Source organism: Hydractinia symbiolongicarpus, chromosome 8, assembly GCF_029227915.1.
Source record: "Hydractinia symbiolongicarpus strain clone_291-10 chromosome 8, HSymV2.1, whole genome shotgun sequence".
Lineage (NCBI taxonomy): Eukaryota > Metazoa > Cnidaria > Hydrozoa > Anthoathecata > Hydractiniidae > Hydractinia > Hydractinia symbiolongicarpus.
Window position 1 is genome coordinate 21,161,068 of NC_079882.1, and position 24,937 is coordinate 21,186,004.

The 24,937-nt window shown below is 32.0% G+C and overlaps 2 protein-coding genes across 3 annotated transcripts; one reads left to right on the plus strand and one right to left on the minus strand.

Moving 5' to 3' along the window:
- The first annotated feature begins 3,720 nt into the window (after positions 1–3,720).
- LOC130655430 (carbohydrate sulfotransferase 3-like) lies at positions 3,721–5,668 on the plus strand. The gene has a single exon (XM_057458187.1). The coding sequence runs from the start codon at positions 4,111–4,113 to the stop codon at positions 5,179–5,181; it is 1,071 nt and encodes a 356-aa protein (XP_057314170.1). The 5' UTR covers positions 3,721–4,110; the 3' UTR covers positions 5,182–5,668.
- Positions 5,669–7,036: 1,368 nt separating this feature from the next.
- Positions 7,037–20,866, minus strand: LOC130654545 (WD repeat-containing protein 19-like). Of its 2 annotated transcripts, XM_057457155.1 has the most exons (48): positions 20,756–20,866; positions 20,572–20,663; positions 20,440–20,505; positions 20,286–20,350; positions 19,925–19,985; positions 19,750–19,802; positions 19,614–19,659; positions 19,192–19,252; positions 19,010–19,081; positions 17,287–17,322; positions 17,106–17,183; positions 16,936–17,016; positions 16,504–16,617; positions 15,982–16,073; positions 15,830–15,897; positions 15,691–15,753; positions 15,505–15,590; positions 15,237–15,263; positions 14,986–15,100; positions 14,510–14,616; positions 14,293–14,418; positions 13,966–14,115; positions 13,702–13,782; positions 13,534–13,600; positions 13,338–13,438; positions 13,203–13,265; positions 13,054–13,091; positions 12,870–12,967; positions 12,722–12,783; positions 12,577–12,645; positions 12,431–12,472; positions 11,462–11,571; positions 10,997–11,054; positions 10,754–10,900; positions 10,599–10,681; positions 10,358–10,498; positions 10,182–10,271; positions 9,847–9,934; positions 9,686–9,722; positions 9,427–9,605; positions 9,197–9,274; positions 8,960–9,101; positions 8,801–8,880; positions 8,529–8,610; positions 8,309–8,459; positions 7,718–7,841; positions 7,563–7,639; positions 7,037–7,479 (listed from the first exon to the last, which is right to left on the minus strand). In XM_057457155.1, the coding sequence occupies exons 1-48, from the start codon at positions 20,759–20,761 to the stop codon at positions 7,350–7,352; spliced, it is 4,083 nt and encodes a 1,360-aa protein (XP_057313138.1). In that variant the 5' UTR covers positions 20,762–20,866; the 3' UTR covers positions 7,037–7,349. The 2 variants fall into 2 exon arrangements, with proteins under 2 accessions (XP_057313138.1, XP_057313139.1); XM_057457156.1 differs by lacking the exon at positions 17,287–17,322 and having other exon boundaries at positions 20,756–20,865.
- Positions 20,867–24,937: the final 4,071 nt, after the last annotated feature.

The following is a 24,937-nucleotide window of genomic DNA, read 5'->3' on the forward strand; positions in this document are numbered from 1 at the left end:
AATACCGATTTTTAAATAGACCTGGATCAGCTCCAGACTCTCACCAAACAAAACAATTGCTTGGTTTGCTTTATTTTTTATGAAAATTCTTGTATATAATCATACAAGAATAATAATGCTTTATAGTTTTTAAAAAATTTTCATACCTATATTACTAGTATAAACTAGATTTCCCAAGATAAGATTATTTTCTACTAAAATGAATATAAACTAAAAGATTTGTAAAAATCCAGCCAAAATATGCCCCTTTAAATACATAACTTGCACCCTTGCTAAATAAAGCTTTTGCAGACTATTTTCCAACTAGTTTCCAAGACCTTTTCAGTGTTGATCATTATATTTGTTATTTTTTTCTTTATCCTTAGATTTTAACTGGTGGGTGAAATATATAAATGTATATATGTATACATGTATACACATCATTTGACTATCTCTGGTTGTAATTATTTTTTATAGTAGCGGTGGGTATAGTTTGAGAATTATGAAATACGTTGATACAGAATTATCTCATGCGCAAAAAGTACACATCACTTTTGAAATTTTGTGATGTTTACCTACAAAGCTATTTTAGAACACTTATATTTTTCTTTACTGAATGATTTAAACATTGAGCATTATTTATTAAAGTTTGTTCTGTGTCTTCTTGTGACTTTAAAACCCCCAATATGTATTATTTGTATTTAAATATAATTATAGAAATTATATATATTGTTTTCAAGTTCTTAACTATAAAAAGTATATTAATATATTTCTTTTTTTTTTTCTTTCTCAAAAAAGAAAAATTTTCATAGGCTTTTTTATTCAAATCAAACTTAGCACACTTACAGTACGTCACAAAAAACAAACAAAATAGCAGCAATAAATTTTTGCTTGCATCAGCACATTATCTGTGATGTCATCAAAAGTTTAAAATTTGTTTAAAATTCCACTTTTTGCTTAAAATTCAATTACTTTAGTTCTAAAGGGAATTTTTACATTCTGTTTGAAGTTTTTGAAAGCTAAAAAGATTATATTTAACAAAATTTTCCGTTTTTACATAGATCGCATGAAAAATTGCACAAATTGCACATTTGTCACAAACTCTTGATGGACCTGTTTTATTTTTAATACAATGTAAACACATGATACTATAAATAAATCTTTTGCACGCTGTCATTTGTTTTTTTGAAAAAGAATAGTTATTAGTCTTTCAATCCCCACACTAGCCCATCTGATCTGCACCAGATTGACAGCACAAACAAAATGGTAGACCATCAAATTAAATATGTGGTGCGATGCAGCCTCTCTTCACTTGTGTTTTAATGTTATCATGCAGTATTACAGGGTTCCAACTTTTTTTTAAAACAAAATTTAAGAAGATTTGAGAACTCTTGAGGAGAATTTTGTGATTTTTGAGTTAACAAAATTGAGGAAAATGGGGGAAAAAAGCTTACACTTGTAAAAATGAAACAAATCTCAATATTTGTTACAAAAAAAACTTAGAAACTTTGCTTCAAATACAAACACAAATGAAAGATTTTAAATAAAATAAAAAAGCAAATGTCAACAGTTTTTATTTGAGGAGATTTGAGAAAACCTAAATTTCAAAAAAATTTGAGGACATTTGAGAATTATGGAGCCCTTTTAAATTTGAGGAGTTTTAAGGAGTTATAAGAATGGGAACCTAGTATTATTTAGTTTGGTTTTGGTTACTTTCTCCCTACAATGAAGCAATGTGTTTTGTTAATATTTTAACACTTTTACACCACTTAGGGGCTCTATGATGTGAATTAAAAAATCAAAAAAAATCCAGACACTCAATTTGCAGTGGCTATATCCTTTCATGAATTGAAACTGGAAAATTATTAACGCTGATGGTGTGGGAAGAAACTGAGATTATTCTTTGGACAAACTTTTTAAAAAAGATGAGCAAATCCAGCTTGTGCATTTTCACACTTCTAGCTACACATTGAGTATATAAATGGGATATAGTCTCGTGCATACAATTTTATTTATTGTTTAACAAAATCAAGGAAGAGAGACGGAACACTTTTTTATTTCAAATCTTGTGACTTCTTCTGTCGCGCCTTTCACTGACCGTCACTGCTGCGGTACCATATTCAAAAACGTTTAGGACATCCAGTGAAAGATATTTCAGCACTGGCCAAAACACCACCGGCAACGGTCCCAAAAAATGGGAACGTGGTGGAGCATTTTTTTGTGGCAATGATGACATATCGGACTTAGGGAAAAACAATACACTCACCTAAATTTATTATATCACGTGGAAAAATGACGACACAGTGTTTGTTTTACCCCAAACATTCAATAATCTATCCTATTTGTTAAAAACCAAGTCACATGACTTTCCGAACGTCCTCGTACACACGGAGAGGGGTCGGACTAAACGTGTACAGGTGCGTACAATGAGGATGGATGGATGCCCGATGCCTCTAGTTTCGAAGCATCTCCAAGATTGACTGAAAGACAGCTTCAAGTCAATCTTATATCATATAAAGGAAATTGAGTAGACAATGTCGATGCATATCTCTGGTATTTTTCAAACCCTCCATGTTCCCAGGATTTTTGCATTTTAAATATGAAAGAACACGTTAGTTAGACCATATGATTAGCCTAGATGTTTTATATTTGTTTATTGCTGTTTGTTTTTATTGACCCGAATAACTAAAGATTTTTTATTAAAATCCGTTTTAAGGTTTTGTATGCAGGAATCGCGTTGCGAGTAATATAGGTTACGGAAATACAAAAAATGGCTCTAACCACTTGGGCGATAAAAAAAACTTTTTACTTTAAAAACGCTTTTCTGAGATACAAAACAGCTTCTTGAAACATAGCTTCTTGAAATATACCTCCCATTATCTAACAAAAAATTCAGTAACATTTTCCTTGATAAAGGCGAAGCGGTGATATATAGGTTCTCGGGACATTATTTTTAGGTTGAGAATATAATATCATAAAGCAAGGACGTATTTTTACTGAATTTGATTATAACAAGCAGAGAAATCTTAAAACAGTAGTCTCGATCGTTTCATGAAAATTAAATATTTTAACACCCTTAATATACAATGGCTGTGTGTAGTCACGTGCCGATCTCAAAGCCTTTTTTTATTAGCCAGTGCAACGCGAGTAACATCACCATGAAAAAGAGTCCTGGAAACAAAGTGGAAACACTATTGCTTCACAGAAATTACCTTGAAAAAAACTTAACATTCTTAACTCTTTTATTGCTAAAACTGGTAATGACAAAAAAATAGCGTATTATACTAGATTACAATAGCTGTACAATAATTATACTAAAATAATAGCGGTTTTCTTGTTCTTTTGTACAAAACCTGGTTTCCACGATTAATATTGATGTTAGTTGAAGTCATATATATGGTGTGATATTTCAAATCGATGCGAGGTTTCCCTATTGTAAAGACACCATCACAGAGTAAAATGCGGTCTTCAAACAGTCAGCATGCCAACCTCGTCCCCAGGGCATCTTGTATCCTTTCTGACCCCGGTTCGTGTCGCCGTCCCGGGCTCAGAAAAGATACAAGATGCCCTGGGGACGAGGTTGTCAGTATGCCTCAAAGTGACGAACACAAAAGATTAAGCTCTCCACCCGTTGGATTTGGCAACGATTAGCTAATCAAATCCCTCTGCAGGGATACTTTTGGAAGAAGATTATGAGAACTATTTTAAAAAAATAAGCCGGTTATAAGAACACTGCATGTGATGCCGGAATACCTTCGAGGAGCTTTCTATGCACTGATCTATTTTTCTCAGTTACAGAGAACCTATCATTCTTCATATAAGATTTTAAAGGATAATTCTAATTGCGTGTAGATTTTATGTTATCCATAATTGTGATTATATCTGTAGGATAAACAGCTCGTGGGTACTATACATTATATTTTTTTACAATGAAATTAATGGTTTTAATTATAACACACAAAACCCTATTATTAATAGCAATAATATTGATTGCAATGGCACCATCACACTAAATTGTTTTAAAAAAAATCTATCACAGAAACGCACAGTAAAAAAATTCAGCGAGGTTGTGGCATGTCAAGAAAGATGTGGTAAATTGATAGCTTCTTTTTTCAATCTGTTTTACGCATAATGAATAAAAATCTTTATCAAAAATATTTATTAACCATTACAGTGACTATTTTTTTGTTGGGTAGCCTCTTATATATTGGACGAATCAAAACACACCGCAATATAGATTATTCAAAATGGCGCAACCCGTTTTTCAGATTTAAGAAAGCACATGGTATATTTATAATAACGCTTGGTAGAAGTGGATCTAGTTTTTTTGGAGAGTTGTTTAAATCTCATCCTGATGTTCTATATCATTACGAGCCTCTTCGTCCAGTACTCAGGAATAATAACAATGCAACGACAGAAGAAATAGCTAAATATATTGACGAACTTCTATCATGTAACGTGAGCGTAAATCGCAGCTTATATATAAATGATCGTGCAATGAGAGCGAATAGATTGTTCAGTACAATGTTAAATTGTAGTGAAGGAACAGCTTGTAAAGATTACCATGTGAATATAACATTACTGAACGAACAATGTAAGAAAAAGTATAAACATGCGGCTGTTAAAATATTACAACGTCGTTTTCCTCATGGTGCTAAGAACATTTTAAAACATACGAAATATCGGAATAAGAGGATTATTCAGCTAGTGAGAGATCCACGTGGTGTGTTTAACTCAATGAATAGAGTAGGTTGGTTAGAAGGTAACGGACAGAGAGTAAATTTCGACATAGTTCGGTCATCCTGTGATACTTTGTACAAGGATTATCAAGACATCAAACATATGAAAGGATACATACTTCTCCGCTATGAAGACCTATGTGAAAATCTCATTCAGAAGATGAAGGAAATTTTTGATTTCATCGGAATTAAATTCACCAAGTCTTATAAAGATCACCTGTTCAGTATCTTAAACAAGCCTGACAGCGAAAAAGAGAAATTAAGTGCATACAGCACCAGTAAAAACATTACCGAAGCTTTTCAGAAATGGAGAGATAGAGTGGATATTAAATTTGTTCAGGGAGTAGAAGCAGCTTGTGGAAAAGTGATGGACGCATTCGGGTACATAAAAGTTGGGGACAACACATCCTTGTTACATAATAGAGTACTTCACAAAAGATTATACAAGGTCAAATCATGGTGATGGTTTCCACCAACAAAATAAATTAGTATTTTTATAATTTATCGCATACTAGGTTTTTTACTATATTCATGTTTATTTATTATTTATATACATCTTCGTTCCCAGGGATTTTTGCCTTACCAGGAGGTGAAGATGACCCTGCACAACCTAGTTCACGTGACAAATCGAAAATTCTAGCATTCTAAATGACTAAAATTCGACGCTAGCCTTGATTGAGAAATATCTCCTTCCTAGAGCTTCCTTTATTTCGCTCTCTTCTTTAGCGTTAGTCATATCAGAAAGCGAAGACGAAGAACTGGGAACAAGATTACATAGAGACGAGGTTTAAAAAAAGGCACAAAATTTTTTAAACATTGTATAGCTAATTATTTACGGTTATGAAAATAGACAGTAAAATAGTCTTAGCCTTTATGCAACCTATATTTATACGTAGAATATACACCTCATATGCATAATATAACTTATTTCAAAATCAAGAAGCATTTTTGTCTTTCCTAAAGTTATGTAATGTTAGACTTAAAACCTCTGTGTTTAGTTCTCTCTCCTCCGATATATTGCAATACATTTACAAGTTTATAGAGTATTTGCAAAAACAGTGTAGTACGTCGTTGTGTACACACCAAAAATCGTCAATAGTCTATGTTTAATACGTGTTGAGTACTAGACTAACCAAGTCCCTCTGTTTGCGCCCGTTAAGTTATACCTCACACTATTTTCACTTTTTGACAAAGACTGCTATATGAACAAAACAAATAGTCTCTTTTTTTTCTATCAAGCCATGTTGTAAAAGAAGCAACTAATACAGTAACAACTTTGTACCCAAGCTCTTCGACCTTTGATTGCATAAACTGGGCGTCTCTTTTGTTTCATAATCCATGTGGTTACAAAATGGGTGACACATTTTGCGAGAAAGGCTTTTTACGACAAGCAAAACTCGAAATTCACCTCTTACTGAAGGCCTCACGGAATCAGTAATCCAACCTGGAATGTTACCCTTGCCTCTAGTTTGGAATTCGTGGCACCGTGCCAGATGCTCTCCCAATAATGCGAATATCTTAAGGGACAAAAAACAGTTCGAGTCATCGAGACAACAAAAATGATGATAACCAGTGTATAAGTTGTTACTTTGAAATTTACTACAGAAGAAAATTAGTATATCCTTTAACCAACCTCGTTCCTAGGGTATCTTGTATCTTTCTGACACCTGGACGGCACTACAAACTAGTCCCATTGTAAAAAGACAACTTGCGGTGGGAACAAGGTTGCTTTCAAACAATTAATTTTTTTAAATAAATAAGTAAAACTTTTATAGATTTTGTGTACATTTTATTTCTCGAGTCTGAGTTATCTGGGTACGTTTTGACCCAGTGGATTGTTAAACTGGTTCGACTTAAAAATGTTTGAGTTTGCAGGGGTTCGATATTTATGAGGAAGTGAAAGTTCAAGGTACTGGTAGTTCGAGTTATCGTTAGTTAGTAGTGTTGTTCGCTTCATTCACAGTTAAAACTCAACTGTGAAAAGCATCATCTATTCATGAATTACTTACTTACTTCTTTGTTATAGATCATGTTAATTATGCACGTTGATTGTCTGCTTCTTATCGTAACATAAAAATGATACCAAAAGTTAGAAGTCCTGCTGCCTTTATGTATAGACTTTTAATGCTTTTTTGGTTGTATTGGTTGTAATGCTTTTTGCATAAGCAAATGTTTATGGTATAAGGCTTCTTTCCTTTTTAAAATTGTATATTTTTTACGTTTTTTTTATAAAAATGGACAAGAGGACGACGCTCTGCTTTTTCTACATGGATTTGTAAACCATATTGAAACATGCGAAGAACCAGAGAGAATAAAACTTCATCTAATCGTTGTTCTTTTTTCGCTGACACCTGCAATACCATAATGGTCTTACATTCTACAACCAAGAAGGGCAAGAACCATTTTAAGGGCAGGAAACTTTACATATTATATTACATATTAGTTGTTTAATGAGGAATATAAAACCTGAAAGGTAAAGTGAAATAAATTACAAGAATATGTACAATAAAAATCTAACAAATTATCTCTTGCTAAGTTTAAAATTGTTACTCCTTGGAGTATATAGCGATCTAGCAATACATATTATCTTTCGTTTCGTTTTTACAATATCACTAATTACGCCTGTCTTATTCATATCTCGTCATCAGGCGTATCCAGATTCTCCCGCATATATATCGAAGGGTCTGGTACTGGTTTTAAACTGTTTATAGTTACTTTCTCGGCACACATCGGACATTTTGTTTCGTCTCCTTCTAACAAGCTAAAATAGCAAAGGAGATTAGAAAACACATGTGAAAGAAAGGATTAAATAATGAATTGCCAATCTAAAGATTATTATACTACCTTTTAAATTCAGTACAAAGAGCTGGAAACGAGCAGTTGGGACAATTACACCAATCTTCTTTAACCATATGACGACCCTTGAAAAAAAATCCTGGCGTTTACTTTCAAATTAAACAGGGTGGAATTCCTAAAGTGTTTTAATTTAACTCGCTCACCGTGACTATACAATAAGGTAAGTTCTCCTTGCATTCAGGACAATCGAGACGCGTTTGTGGGACTAGGTTTGAACAGCGTGGACAGGGTTCCATTGGTTCATCTTCTTCTGTTTTGTCAGGTTTCCTGGAAAAGAGCACGTCCTTGTCATATCGAATTAAAGCGAATTATGATACAATAAAATTAAAGCAGACACTTGCGGGAAAAACAATTTTGTTTTGTTTTAAAGAGGTCTAAGCACAGTGGGGATGTTTTTTTAGGTGGGGGAATTTTTTTGAGAGATTAACTAAGGAGGTTACGAATTAGTAACCTGACTATAATTTTTAGGAAGGACATTGACACCTATGTATTTAGTAAAATGTTTAAAAAACATTAAAAATTAACAAAGTGTTTAATGATGTCTGCTTTATTAGGGTTAGTTTTAATTAAAACATTCAACGCGAAACCGGTGTGCGTTTTATGAAGTGTCTGCTATGAGGTGTTTTGGAGCGGCTGCGTTGTGAGCTTTTTTTAAAAATTTGTCTGGAACAAATCAAAAGGTCTCTTTTATAAAGGTATTCGTTTCGAGAGATTTCAATAATATAAAAACCAACCTGACTATCATTTCAATCTTTTTCTTATATTTCAAATCTATCTGCGGGCGATATTCTGGTCGCATCAACATGGCAGCGAAACTAAACGAAGAGTGTTTCAGACCTGCTCGGTGGCATTCAATGACAGTTGATGTTAAAATTGGCACGATGTCTAAACAGTAATTTACGTATTTATTCAACATATTCGAATTCAGAAAATAACAAGAGAATATTCACCTACGTGATGGAAACTTGCTGATATTATTTGCAACTCGTATTAACATTCGGGCACCTTTTAAATGGTCACCCTTTTTAACGTGAATCTAAAGCAAAACAAAGGACAGTAAGAGTATTTTTATTACAAGAGGCTTAACCACTACCAAAACAAGGCACCGGTTAGGCGAGACAACAAGTTATTTGGCTATCTTTATTCCATGCAAAGCGTGACGTTTTATACCACCAATCAAATAAAATGGGCAGATAATAGTGAAAAAACAAAACACTTGTACGAACCTTGCAGAGAATGTAACTGTGGAGTAACATCAAGTTTTGACTCATCTCACTTGGTATTTTGATTTTACGCTCCCGAAGTTCTATAAGTAAAAAAAGGAGATTGAGCATCGTGACGCATAAAGTGGCAAAAAAAATAAGAAAATTACGAAATATTAATACCTTTATACATACTGAACAAGACATCATGAGCATTTCTATAATTTCCCATCTCTTGTTCACTTTGAGCAATTATAACTGCTGTTTTCGCAGCCTCGCGATATCTCTTAAGAGCCATATAAACTCGAAATAAATATTTTGAATCCTAAATGTAAAAGTTTATATTTAACTTAGTTCTACCTTTATTATCATATTTGGTCAGAAACTAAGGATATTTTAAATGTAGTTTTGATCACTTACCTTTGGCATGCCGTCCAATTCGCCCATCAAGAAGTCAATCAGATTAAGCGTCATTTTTTCATTGTTAGCTTTTTTTATCTACAATTGATCAAAATAGCGCAACTACATGAGAAAGTGAGTGCAAAATCTTTGTGAACAAAGAAGCACCGTATCGATTCGCGAATTCGAAAATATAAAACATTTCAACATTGTCTCCGAACTGAATAAACTACAAAAACATTTTTATGTACCGTTTCGATAGCAAGATCAATCGACTCTCCACTTTCAGTGACAGGGCACCTTAGGAGGAGTGCAAGCGCCTTAGGATACTGTCCAGATAGCATAAAAAATTTCCCGGCAAGCATAAATTGACGTTGATTTTCAAAATAAACAGCTATGCTATTGTTGTCATCAGGAGTAGCGTTTTCACCTAGAGAGCAGGAATAGTATAATTCAATACTACTTGATAACAAATTATCTTTCTTAGTCAACAATCTTGAAAAACATTACCAATGATTTCAGCGTATCTTTCCATTTGATCATGTTGCTATAATAAAAAAAAGAAATCTTCTTACTTACTGACGGGCGCAGTATGATCGTTATATGACCTGACACAATATTTTTTTATATTATTTAATCAACTTGACCAAAACATCAAAAAAAGTTTATACCTGAGCTAAACTGAAGGCTTCGTCACTGCATCGAGACATCACCAAAAATTGGATAGCAGAGGCGAAATCACCAAGATTCTGGAAAAATCTAAACATCATTTATACAAATCATGTCAGTTGTAATCACTCTTAATGGGTAGAAGTAGCAGGCACCTAACCTCCCAGATTGGGTCAAGACATATTCCCCACAAAATGCACATATCAATCATGATCGATTTTTGAGGGAAGTGTGGTCTCTCTGGCCTGCTAGGCTGCTAAGGCCCTGATGACAATATGAATACATTACAATATACATTATTTGAAATGATTACAATATCTGGTAAAATTGCACCTACTTTGCTACCATTTTGGCTCCCTCCACACTCTGCGTTTCTTTTACAATCAAAACCGCTTCTTCAGGATCTTGCAGGTGATCCAAGTTGATTCTAAATGCACAACAACAAATAAACATATACCTAATAAAATAAACATACCTAACAAATCCTTCCCAGGACGTAGTTGCTAAACATGCCTGATAACATTTTCGTAATCTTTGCCACGTTTATAGGCTGCAGCTGCGTCTTTGTATTTGCCATCCAGTTCTTTTGCTTTGGCATATTGAATGAGTAACTTTGGAGAAGTTATGTGTTTAATAAGTTCCCCAACTTTGTTCCTAATAAAAAAGAAAACGATGGAAAAAGAAAGTAAACTCTAAACATTGCTGTCTGGTGTTATTGTCTGGTTAGGCATCACAAAAAAATTAAAACGCATACCATTGTTTTAACTTAATGTAAACAAACGCTGCCTTATCCCAACATTGAGCTTTCTCATACAATGATGCTGATTCAGCAAATTGCTAAAGGAAAAAATAAACGATGAAAAAAAGTTTAATACACAATAAAAGTAGATTCAAAAACAAGCTGCATACTTTCATATTTTCCAGCAAGGAGGCACACTCTCTTTTCAATGATTTGTTGTTCGACTTCATGGCAATGCTTACACCTCTTCGAATATCACCCATTCTTATTGCCATTCTAGCTATACCACCAGAACAAATCTCATCATGATCTTTATACTAGAAGAATTTTGTGAACAACAAAACAATAATAATGTTGTGGTGACAAGGATTAACAATTTTTTAATATGAATTTGACAAAACAAAAAGGGGTACCTCATCTTTGTTTGTTATTCCTCGTTCAAAATTTAGCAAAGCATTTGGGTAGTCACCACTAAGAGAATATAAAAACATTAAAATAGAAAAACATTCATGTCATCACCACTTGACAGCAACCCATTCCTTACCACGTGAAAATACAACCTGCAATCTTCAGAATATTTTGGGACAAGGAACCTAATTTTAAAGATTGCAATCATAATCGTTGGGAATACTGCTTAACTCGCCAATGTTACATCATTTGATCAACATAACCCATTCACTCGGATTTTCGGGACTTCGCTGACCGATAGGCTGACTGCTCCGTAATGCTAGCATTCTGCAAACGGAGATTTTTCATTTTTAAGGGGCTATCTACTCAGCTTTTATTTTGCAGTAAAGTATTAATCAGTCGACGCTTTTAGGCAATTTTCCTAAATATTAATAACAGGGTTGTATGTGACACGTAACAACACAACTCACATAAACTCCAACTGCTGGGCGTATTCTTTTGATATATATGGTATTTCAGAGGGAGCTAACGTCTTCGCAAGTTCCAATGCTTGATCCCAATGAAGTAAATCGCGCCGCATCTAAATAACACATGTAAGCGAATATTTAAGAACAACGTATTAAAATATTTTGATAGACGTAGACTTAAAGGACGCTTCCTGCAAACATCCATTGTAACGAAAATTGCTCACAACGGTACCAAACATGGACCATCAAGGAAGGGAGATGTCCGAAAATCCTTTTAGGGTTTTAGGGTTCCTTGAAGAGTTATTAACACGAAGTCGTGTCACCTGTAAGTCACAAGAAAAAACTTCCTTTCCTTACATTAAACCTCACTTTTTAATCCTTACGATATGATCAACATATAGAATTTGAAGATTAAAGTTTTGACTTAATTGTCGGCATGCTTTTCTACCATAGAAACAGCTTAGAATAACAGCAAGCAAAAATACCTGGTTTCCATCAACATAATTTACAAAACGTTTCTTTACTTTTATTAAAGATAAGAAAAAAAGTACCCATGTGTGGCGGAGGGAATATTGGGGGAGAATTAAACAGAGTGTTCACATGTGTAAAATCTTGTTTTAATAAGCCTGTGTTTTTGTGTAACCATAAGGGAGGGAATTTCAAATTGTAATGGGTATTATGTACAGTATACTATGTACAGTATACTATGTACAGTATACTCTCTTCAAAGACCTTTAAAAATAATCGACTTTAGTAGAAAAGACCTTTAAAAATAATCGACTTTAGTAGAAAAGTTTCAAAAGTCTCTAAATTTTGCTTGTCGTCACGTATGTTGCTTTCTTTATTGTTGTGACTTACTATTTTCAAACAATGCCAATATAACTATAATAAAATAAATCTTAGATCGTCTAGTTATTAATAAAAGTAAACACGATGTATAACTTTGAATATAAAAATAGTATAAAAATTAACCTCTAAAGCAGCTTGTGGTGTTCCCGAGAGCAAAAACAAATCCTAAAAAACAGATGACATAATTTTAACCCAAGCTAAATTTGTATATATTGTTTGTGTAGAAAAGTTGTTGACCGTTGTATGCGAAAGAAAATATCACCACTTACTTGCGCAAGATTGAAGTCTTTATGAAACATTGCCATGTAACCAGCTAAGAGATTCTTATCTTCTAAATTCTGCAGAAAACATAGAAAGATGAAAAAAATGAAACAAAAAAACGTAATGAAATAATTTGAGCCATGAGACTAGTACCTTTATTTTTTGCAGTGATAAAACCATGGCAACGTTCCCAATTTTTCTATATATTCGAATTGCTAAAGAAAAAGAATTAGAAAAGTCTTAAAAGATGTTTTATGTAACAAGACATATTTACAAACAGGAACAAATAAAAAAAAACTACCTAAGTCAATCTCTAACTGTCTCCCAGCCACCTCAGCAAACTTTTGCCAGTTTTCAATGTCGTTTGATTGCTGGCAATATTCCCATGCATCCTTGTACCTTGAATAAAAAAAAGAGTTAAAAACAGAATGTCAATTAAAAAAACATAACGTAGATAATTTAACAAAATTTATCGTATGCATTACCGTTTTAGCACAAGAATATGTTTAAAAGTAGCCTTCATCTAGAAATAATGAAATCAAATATCATTTGAAGTGTTTTATACTTTTTCTTTCTATGAAATTTCGATTTTATGTTTAACGCAGTATTATTTAATATACATAAATACACTAACTTGTGGAGAATTAGGCTCAGCAATCTCTGTAGGGAGTTCAGTTAACAAAGCCAAATGCATCAACTATAAAATTATAAGAAAATTTAAATTCCACAAACCAAGGAAATATAGCACATGCTTTAAACACCACATTACCTTCCCACTTCGCGTTTGACATGAGAGATCTCCATCGTACAACATTAATGGTGTGTACCCGAATGTTAGTTTACTTGAGAGTGCCATCTCACAAGTTGTGCCTAAAACCACACCATGAAATATCAACACATCAGAAGTTACTAGTTGCAGTTGCAAGAAGATATTCGTATATTTTTTTATTAAGTTTAACATTTACCTCCGACGGTTTCTTTTGAATACGAATAGATGAAAACCTTTTCTTCGTCGTATGCACAAAACACGCCCTAAACAACAAATGGCCGATAGAAGAATTACTTACAACCCAATGTACCTATGTATATATAAAGAAAGTAAATTTTAAAATGCAAATATTCAACCACCTCACCTTGTCTAACAAAAGTTCATCCCAAAGGACACCCTTCACCGCAGGTGGAAAACGTAAGATCTCCAAACATGAATCATTAACCTAAACAAATCAAATGAAATATAATACCCGTTTCATATTACACAGTAAAAAATGATCTCAATCCTCAACAACCTCATCAGGGACCAGGATAATAATAAGCAAAAATCTTGGTATTTCTTTTATACCATTGTCTTTTATAACTACTATTTAAGTTTGCCTGATTAAGAAAGATGTTCTACTTACTGGACTGTATATAAAACCATCACTCTTCTCATCGATGAAAACCAATCTTGTTCCAGTTGTATCAGGATAAAGTTTCCGAGGGGCAACAACATGGCGATATTCATTCACATACAACCAATCTTCCAAGAAGAAATATTTGATTTGACCACCCTGTAAAAAGATTAAAAGCTAGATTCCAATCCCCTTTATTTCCAGTCAGAAATGCCTGAAAATTCCATAAAACATTATCTAGAGTAACACTGCGTTATCTGTAAAAATATGGAAAAGTTTGAAACAATTTATTGTGTATCCAAAATAATGTTTTGGAAAAGTCAATTTAACGTTTACCTCGTTTCCATATATAAGAAAATCATTGGTCAAGGCGAAGCACGTGATTCTACTCTTGTCTCCATCGTCTGGAAAAAGCCTTCCCTCGCGTTCTTCTTCGTTTTTGTCTCCTGAATCAGCTTCAATCTAACAATAGAATAATTTTATTTACCATTTAACAAAAAATACAGAAAAGTTGTAACACTGAATTGTTCCAGTCTTTTATGTAATACATTACCAAATGAAGTTGCACTTTTCCTTCAAAGCCAACAGCTGCGTAATCTGCATTCAAACAAATCTGGTTGACAGTTCCAAGATATTCTCGATCTCTGAAGGGTGAATAACCTAAAGAAGTCATATACTTTTAAAAATCCTCAATTCTACTCCAAGGATTACTACTTTTTATACTTATAAGACAAACAAATCAAAAATCTACTTTAACCAAGTTTTAAACATTTATATACTGTCGATTTAATCATTTTGTCGTTTGTAATGTTAAATATAATTTAAAATGGTTATACTTATAAATAACAACTCTGAGAAAGTAAAAAATGTTTGATCCTGTGGTAAATAAAAATACATTTTCATCAAAAGTGATATCAACACACAAAAAAATTAAAATACAATTTTAGCTAGACACTTCTTTTAAAGTTAAAAGCAATATAAAAGTGTAGCAGCTACACTTAATGTTTTTATCAAAGCAAATCTGTTTACCGGTGTCTGTAAATGAACAAAACCAAACACGATTATTCATTCCTGATGCCAGATGAAATGGTCCAACAGCTAGGAAGTTTGGTTCAACTGTTGTAGCAATCCTAAATGGCATTTCCTAAACAAACAAAGATTTTTTTGTTACAATAAAATACATTATACACACAGATAAAACTCGGCTACATATAATATGTTTCTTATTTTTTTTTATACAAACTAAATCTTCCAGAAATCTTTTCCAACCAAAAATTTACCTGATTTACTTCATCAACAATAGTAACCTAAAAAGTTAAAGAGTTATTATATTACATGCAATGAAAAGCAAACGTAGGTTATACAGACTATCTGGCCACATGCAAATCAAATAAAAAAGGAGTGCATATATAGACCGTGAAGGAGAGTACATATAGGGCTTCCTTGAACACTTCTCAGCCCATATTGAAGCCGCGATTTATTTTGAGCTACCATAATGTTGGTTAATTATGACAGAAACGATGTCATTGTGTAACATTATATACAAACCTCTCGAAGAGATGTCAAGTACGCCAGCTTTGTTATGCTTGCATCTCCAAGGATAGGTAATTTTGTTAAATATACATGAACAGCTCCTAAGAAGAATATATGATAGTAAATTGAAGATTTGACAATGTGTTGGGATTTACAACAGCTAATATTGGAAAATTAAACTGTTAAAATTCACATACATACCTTTAGCAGTACTCAGTGCTAGTAACTGTCCATCTTCCGTCCACTGGATTTTATCAAGACTGCCTATAAGAATTTTATAAAGTAGAAATTTCAGGGAAAAAAGTAGAATAAAGAACATTACAAATATGACTGTCTATACCTCCTGCATCTTCAACGTTTATGATGGCATAAATTTCTTTTAAATCGTTCAAGTCGTGTATCTTAATGCTGGAATGGAAAATTTAAAATCAGACATTAAAACATATGTTTCAGATGAAGGATACACATTCTGATAGGTTTCACTTAACATACACATTATCACCACAAGATGCTGCCATCTTTAATGAGAGTGAAATATCTATGTCCGTCAATTCATCTTTATGATCTCGGGTTTGGAACAGTTCCTGAACAAAAAGGAAAAAACATGTGAAAATGATTGTAATACTAATCATATAACCAATTTAAAAAATTAGTTGGTTGAAGTTTAGCTAACTGAAGCATGTGGGGTCAGGTGATAACTAGAAGAAAAAGAGATAGGGTAAATGCAGTGATGGTGTAGTATTCAGCTTATAATCATAAGGTTTCAGGTTCTAGTTCCCATCCATCGCACTTTAAATGTAGTGTTGTTGCCCATTTAGTGCCATCTACTGAGCTCACACTAGCTTGTGTGGCAGGCAAGCAAGTTAGAGAAATGTTATACGTATCTCTAGTGGTAATGTAACATAGTTACAAACGGAGAGGATGAAAAGCCAGCCGGAGATGGAATCTCAGAGGACGTTAAACTTTCTGTTACTTACTTACTTACTAAATATAGAAAGACAAAAAAAAACATACCTGTCCAATTTCTTTAAGATGTGTTGAAATGACAACAAGATATCCAGTTGAAAATCCAATCATGATGTAACCATCACCAAACCACTTGTACGTAACAATACTTCCATAACGAGGCTAAAAATACACAATATAACATAATTATTAAAGACGTTTAAATTTAAATGCAATCACTAGCACACAATAAAATTTAGAAAATTCTTAATATCCCATGTAACAGATTTTTTTTTATTTATTTTGATTCATTTTTAAAACACATCATAGTTGTCAGAAAAGAGAAAGACACTTGAATATTCTAAATTAAGGAATGAAATTGAACGAACAGTATTGCACAAAAATTACTCTTTACAGATTTAAGAAAAAAAACACACAAAAAAATTATAGGTAAAAAAAGCAAAATTGAAAACTAACAAAATAATCATGTTACGCAAATACCTGGAATGCCAATTCTATCGGATTGTCTGGTTCGTTAAGGTTGTACAAGAAAAGTGTCTTTTGACCAACAGTCAAACTGACCTTAGAAGAAAAAAAATAACACAAAAAATTATAATAGGAGAAAGTATTTGGTCTATAAGTAAGTAACACTTAAAATATTGAACTCATACTGTTGTTTCACTGGCACTTCTTTCATCAGTTTTCATGACAGAAAATTGAACATCATCTGGCTCAAGACGTGCAGCTGTCTAAAACAGAAAGAAATCTTGGATATAAAATTTGAAAATTCATGAGGACCACTGAACTGCAAACTATTATCTAGATCAACTACTTTTCTGTTTTTAAGCTTACTATGCTAAGTGGTCTCATCTTTCTGTGTGCAGGTATCTAAAAACGTAAATATTTATCAACGTTTTTTTTCACATAAAAATAATTCACACATTCACGCTCTCTTCAATATAATAAGGTGAATTAAATTCATTAAAGCATTCAGCAATAACTTTGGTGCTAATTATTATTATTGCTATGACAAACAACACAAACACAGAAAACAAGTGGTACTCTTTCAGTGCTGTAGAAAGCAATTTGTTTGTTTTGTTTTTTAGGGAGGCTAAAAGTTACTGCATCCGCAATGGCAAACCATGGTTTTGCTTGAGGGGGGGGGGGGTATTTTAAAGGTTAGCATTCAATAAAACCGATGCAAAAGATTGGTTTTGAAGAGGAATGACACTGTTTTATTTTTATTTTTTTTTAATAACAGCCACCCCACTATCCAAGGTCTATTGTACTAAAAATCTCAAAAAAAGGCTATCACAAATCTGGTTGAATTTAGCTAGCTCTTAATGTAAAGGTGTATCTAGAGAAATTAAGGTGACATATAAAGTTTTAACACTAGGGTCACGTTTTCTGTGAAGAAATACGTACTTTTTCATTTGCAGCGGTAACCGTAATAAGCATTCCAATAACTATTTGGTTAATATTTAACAAAATATTATGATGCTCAGTCCTGTTTTGAAGTCTATTAGAAAATACACAACTACCACACTTAATGGTTTAATAAATGGATTTAAACTGGTGGGTAGCCTTTAGGTAGAATGTTTGCTTTTAACAATTTTCAGACAAGTCATGTTACCATCTATAAAAGTGTGGATCATTTCTTCCTGCTTAGTACTGAGCAAGATAGATTAATGGCCTTTAATGTAGATTAAGGCAGTTGTTTACAGCCTGGGATATTCTTCAAATGGACATAGTATTATTGTATAGAACTCATTATTAATTAGTTGTGTTGACATTGGCAACAATAATTATTATTTAGGACTGAGAAAAAGTCAACTGTGAATGTTGCAAAAAAATGGAAATTTTTTTCCAAAAAGATCATGTCTTAAATCTTAAAGTTCTGCAGTGGTGCTTGTGATAAACTGGTAGACTGATAAAATTTAGGAGACTATTCTGGGTAAATAATAACTGCAAAAATAATAATGCTGTTTCATCATAGAGAACTATTTTTTTCATACGAAATTATCATAACTACTTTTTTTAAGAGAATTTATAGTAACTTAAAATTTATGTTAACATACTGACAAAAAAGTCACTACAACTCAAGGCGCTACAAATTTCTATAATAAACACCCTGTTTATACTAAGAAAAATTAATATTTTTAAAGGGGAGGGTAAATAATTTACTCAATTTAATTACATGGACAAGAATACTTTATTAGAGCGATTTTATAGTATAATCAGGCTGGAAATTGCTGAATAAAAAGAAAAAAACAAGAAAAAAAGGTTGAAATTTTCTCTTTTTGTTGCTGAAAAAACATGAAAACAAAGGAAATAGGTTTGCAAAGCATAAATTCTTGCAAAAATTAAATGTGATTTTGCGAAACTGGTACTGAGATTTTTACATCGAAAATATTTGTAATGCACCGGTAAAATAAAAAATTCTCAAAATATAAGAAAAAAAAGCTAAACATGTAAAAAAAAATTAAGAACACCCCAGGGTTATTGTTTATTAAAATATTGCAAACTTTTGAACTTCCCCTTTCATAATGACTAAAAAACAAATAAAGATATTTACCTGCTTGACAGTGTCACCATCACTGTTACTGATTGTCAATATTTTGTCTTCACTCCCCAGTGCAAGTAGATTCTAAAAACAAATTTGTATGTCGAACTATTTTGACTCTTGAAGGTAACGAACTAAAACAAATTGAATTCGCTTTTGTTCGACAACTGTAATCATAATAAAAGATATAATACCTCTGCATTCCAACATCCACATGTGATTCTCTTTGTATGCTTACCAATTATGGGGACTTTTCTAAAAAAAAAACTTTTCTAAAAAATCCTCCAGTTCGTCATGTAGCTTAGCCTGCTAGCTTTTCTCCTGGACCCATAGAATGACTAATGAAATTATGCAGAGACAGAATATACAGTTATTGATATATATGGACTATAAAGATTAATGTTACTTTAAAATCTGTATCCATAAACTTGGACAAAAATATCTGAAAATGTAGGATTCATTGACTAACACAGCTGATAGACTGCAGAAGTATAATTTATTCAGATATATAAGCTAGAAAACCGAACTCAAAATAAAGTCGTAAGAAAAGTATAATAATTTATGATGCATAATTGTATACATAAAAAATGGTACATTAAAAATCAATTGAAGTCACCTTGATGTTTGATGATTGTAAAGCAATAAATTTCCTTTTGCTGTACCTAAATTTACAACAAACAAAATCACATCAGCTATGGCTAAAATAAGTGTAAACACTGTTATATTTAAATAAAAATTCATAAAAAACTCACCAACTGCAAGCAAATGTGACACCTTGGACCACAGCAAGAAAGATATGGAGTCTCTAAAAAGAGCAAATTAAAAAGTTTAGCTATTGTTTTAATGTTCATAGTTAGGCGTCAAAAAAACTGTATGCAAGTAATAATCGTCTCCTTATTAAAGCAAGAAAATAATTGACTTACTAACCTTAGTCCGCTTTCTAGCTGTGTAGTCTTCATCGTATTGGCATCCCATAAAAATATTACTCCTTAAAATATATTAAAATTACACCTTGGAAATTAGACTTCCATGGTTTTTCAAGATGCCATCCATTTTAGTTTGTAAGTAATAGTCGGTTAAAATTCAGGAATGAATTTATAACAAACAACATATGGCTATATTTATATTATAGCTTTATTAACAATTGGAACTTTGATATTATGATAAACTACGTTAAATTTAGGCTTCATAATACAGCCTTTTATATAAAATAAGGCAATGTAAGTCCAGGCACAAGGCAGAATATGGAAAGATTTTGAGGCCAAATAGTTCAGTAATTAATTTATACCTGTTTTCTCATTTCCAATTGCCAGTGTGTCACCATCCTTGTCCCAAGATAATCCAGTGCAAATTCTATAAATCAAATTCATAATAATACAATAACAAAATCTTTAAATATTTTTACAGATTATTGTTTTTATACTAAACCACAAAATACTAACCCTGGTAAAATTATTTCATCTCTTAGTTCACCATGTCTATCAAATATAGTGACCAGCTTTGTTATTCTAAATTCAAAATAATATTATGAGAATATGTAGCTTCTTGGTATAAAAGTTAGGAAGAGAACATACCCAGTAACAGCTATAAAATTTCCCTGCTGTGACTGCCATGCTAGGATAACTCTATCTCCTCCATGAACACGCTCAGGTATTGTAAACACACGCTAAAAATGTTTTGCAGTTTGAATTAATGCAGAATATTTGCAAGAAATCATCACTTATACTTTAAAGGAATAAATTAATTCCCTATATATACCTTCATTATTTAAACTTTAATTCTCACAAGTGCTTGGTCACAAAATGTAAATACAAAATGATTTATTAATTTGTCTCTCTAAATGAGAAAGAAGAAAAATGGTGCTTTTATCTGTAAGAAAAATCCTTGTTATTATGTAAAATAAAAACAATAGACAACAAACTTAATGTGAGTTTTTTACAGCCAAACCTTTCCACACAAGTAGTGATCATCAATAATATTATATCAATTCTAATTAAGTGATAAATTTTGACAGTTTTGAGTCAAGTCAAAAAATAAAAAGTATGCCTTGTTTGAAGACATTTCAACCGAGAGAAGATTTGGCAGCACTGGGGATTTTGGTCTGAAATCATGCCAATATTTTCTTTGCCGTTATTTTCAAGGCCAATGACTTTTTAGCAGAGAAATTATTAAATTAAATAAATTTAACATTTTCTGTCATCTTTAAATTGAATAATAATAATAGATCTTAAAGTTAAACTTTTATAAAAATAATTGGTTCGAAAAGTCTAAGAATCTTTATTGGACTCTCAGACTATGAGAAACTACGAGAAACAACTGCTGGTAAAAAAGGTTATCACGATTATTTAATATTCACAAATTGTTAAATATCAAATCTGAATAGAAAACATGTGTTTTTATTGCTAAAGAGAGCTGATAACAAGATAAAGAATTTTTAATTTCAATTTTCAAATAATCAATGTTATATAATTAACATTTCAAAAAACATTTTAAGCTCATTTAATTTTCTAAAACACCAGCGTCTCTTACCTTGAGATTTACTCAAAATCAACCAGATATGTGGTTATTTTGTCATGTTTCTAATGGAAAAGTAGGAAAACCAAGACAAAGGTTGTTTTTATAATTTCTTCCTATTGTTTATTGTCATCATTTTTCTGATGATACCAACTTATAATATGTTTTAACAAGTCGTTAAAGTCCCTTTCAAAAAGAATCAACATGGATCTGAAATTTCTTTCTCAATGGCTCAACACCAACAAAATCTCTTTGAATGGAAGTAAAACTGAATATATCCTGTTTAAGCACAAGCTTGAACCTATAAAGTATGACTTCAAAATCTTTATCCAAAATTTATGTTGACCCATTTATTCTTCTCATTGTACAGCTAAGTCAGTGGCGGATTAGGGAAGTCGAGCTAGTCGGGTGGACGTACTTAATTCTCGTCAAAAGCCTTGTTGTTGCAATTTCAAAAAAGTATTTCGCTTAACCACAAAAATCTTCCAGGTTGGATTTCGAAATATGCTCTAGGTTAAATTTCTATAGAATTTATACGCATAATATACACACATGCATGTATTATATAGTTGAGTGCATATTTATCAATGATATGGCGTAATACGTAAGAAACTGCTTAATTATCCTGCTACTTACTTCGCATGTTGTTTTATTAGGGGGCACAAAATTCAGTTATTTGCTTTAATTCACTGAAAAATACCCCCTAATTCAATCTTGCTGTATTTCGACGTACTTATTGTATTAGGGGGTGAAAAATATAAATAATGGTAACATGTGACCGTAAAAAGCATAAACCAACCCCCGTAATTTTACCATAAGTAAGTCAAATAAGGCGAGAATATTCATTAAGGGGTAGTGGCTTGTGAAATACCGTTAAAAACCATTAAAAATAAAAACAAATGATGCTTTACTTCATCACACAATAGTTTTTCGCAACAAAAATAAAATAATAAACAACATTTAGTTTTGAAGATTTGTTATCAAGGTCATAAAACAGCAAAGAAATAAGAACTTGACAAAAATTGTACAACTACCCCCTGATAAATTTATTGCAACTAACTTGGGAAGAGATTTTCATGCTGAATTGAATATGAAGCTTTGAAGCCGTAGCTAGCATGTGTGGTATTCATACTAAGTTTTTCTGTCAGCTGGAGAAAGAAAACACATGATGTTTTTTATTAAAGCTTTGTTGTTAGTTAAGTTGGAGAAAGAAAGTTGTTGTGCCTGGCACTACGAATTTTCAAATTAAAAGCAGATGTGATGTGGAAAAAGCTGCTCTTTTTAAATCAACAATTTTAGCTTAAAAGAATAGTTTACTTTACAAGACCTTGAAAAATACTATTTTCTGGTATACTTTGTTTATCAATGGATGGTGTTTAGGTAGAAGTAGATTTTGTAATATTTCTAATGTGTTCTTAGCTAGTTAGAATGCAGATAAATTGTGCAGAGAAACTTTCGTACTATTTTTGAACTAGTAAGATAAAAAATCACTAAGCTATAAAATTTTTGTCTTGGTTATAAAAAAAGTAAAATGGCTTATTCACATAAAAAATGTAATTTATATTTTATAAAATATAATTTTATGTTGTCTTGTATAAATTTTATTCTGCTTTTTGTTTCCACACAGGGTTTCATAAAACGGTACTCTTATTCGGCTGGTCACCAAAAATCTATTGAAATATTCTCTCCAGCGTAGAATAAGCCATGCAGTATACATAAATTTCTAGTTCTTAAAAAAATGCCTCCTAGATAGAGGGTTAAAATACTCAGGATTTTTTTCAAAGCATGCAGAAATTTGAACCTCAACACGGTGTGTAAACTGGTCACTTTATGAAACATGTCATTTTAAGTAAACCGGCTTAAATCTCAGTATTTACAGTACAGTCCAGATGTAAGCGTACGCGTACGCTCAACTTGCAAAAATAATTGCTTTCATTAAAAAAAACAATAGGATAGCGAGTTCCTTACAAATTGCGCGAAAATAATTGCTTTGTGTTAAAAACAAAAGCATAGCAAGAAACATCGTTTAAAAACAATACTCTGCGCGAGAATAAATTAAACGCGAAGGCCATTGAATTTTTATTTTTTTAACAACAAAACTAATTATAGTAACGCGATTTTAATTTCGATATATTAAAAAAACACAAGCTCTTTTAAAAAACAACAAATCCAATGATCTAAATATTTAAAAAAAACTTATGCTACTTTAAACTTTTAGTAATATTTCTTTATCGTCAAACCTATTTTTAACATGCGAAACTTTTAAAAGTTCTTTTCATAAAAAGCAACGTTTAGCAACGCAAACGGAAAAACCCTACGTTCAGGACTTTTCCCTTCGCGATAAGATTTCGAAAACAAATTAAATTTTAATACCGAAGAAAGAAAAAATCTAAAAATATAACTTTTGACGTTTTATAGTATCACGCTACATTTTATTGTTAAAAACATTGTCTTCCTTTTTTCCGCCGCTTTTCGTTTTTAAACTTTTAAAATGCGATCTAAAAAAACATTTCTATCGCCGTTTTTCGTTTTTAAACTTTTAAAATGCGATCTAAAAAACATTTCTATCGCCGCTTTTCGTTCTTAAATTTTGAAAATGCGATCTAAAAAAACATTTCTATCGACGTTTTTCGTTCTTAAACTTCTAAAACATGATCTAAAATAGCTTTTCTATGAAAATTAAAGTTTCAATCTTTGTTAAAATATAATAATTTCTATCGCTTAAAAGCTTTATTTGACCCGCGCAACCAACAATGCCTTCTCGCTAGTTTATTTAGTTTCCACGCAAAATTTTTATTTAAAAAACTATTTAACAATGGCACGCTGTGTCACATTGATAGAGTTGATAACATTTGCAATTATGCTATTGGGAATAGTTATGTTAACACTATTTAACAATAGTTACGTGCAGTTATAATAAGCTATTTTTTCTTCAATAATCTTTTGTTTATTACGCGCAAGTTAATGACTTACAAGACTCGCAAGATAATTATTAAGAACAAAAGACAATCAACTACCGCCTCTGAGAAAAAGGTGTGAAACTTGAGCGTACGCGTACGCTTACATCTGGACTGTACTGTATAAAACTGGCTAATATATAGACCTGTCCCTGCTTGGTTTTCCTCATAATGACTTTAATGTATTTTTAAAATGGGATTTTATGCGCTAAGTAAAAAAATGCCCTGAAACGTCTTGCGTTCTTTTAATGCCCATTTCTTAGTGACTTTGTAAAAAAACGGACTAACTTGTTTAAATTCCTGTATCCGCCCCTGTAAGTATTAGTATAATCAGTACAAGTGATATTATTGTTTTGCACACATTTATGTATAGAATGTTTATTTTTGTTTGGTTTGTTTATTTGTTAAAGGTGACCAACATATAGCCTCTGGCTAATAATTTTGGTCTCCTTGACAGTGTTAGCCTATT

What these genes read in the sequence shown, in the direction of transcription:
- LOC130655430 (XM_057458187.1), top strand. Translation starts at nt 4,111, where the DNA reads ATGAATAAAAATCTTTATCAAAAATATTTATTAACCATTACAGTGACT.
- LOC130654545 (XM_057457155.1), bottom strand. An exon ending in GTGGATGTTGGAATGCAGAG is followed by an intron (nt 19,082 to 19,191) that starts GTATTATATCTT and finishes ATTTGTTTTTAG; the next exon opens with AATCTACTTGCACTGGGGAG. An exon ending in TATCACTGCAAAAAATAAAG is followed by an intron (nt 12,646 to 12,721) that starts GTACTAGTCTCA and finishes TGTTTTCTGCAG; the next exon opens with AATTTAGAAGATAAGAATCT.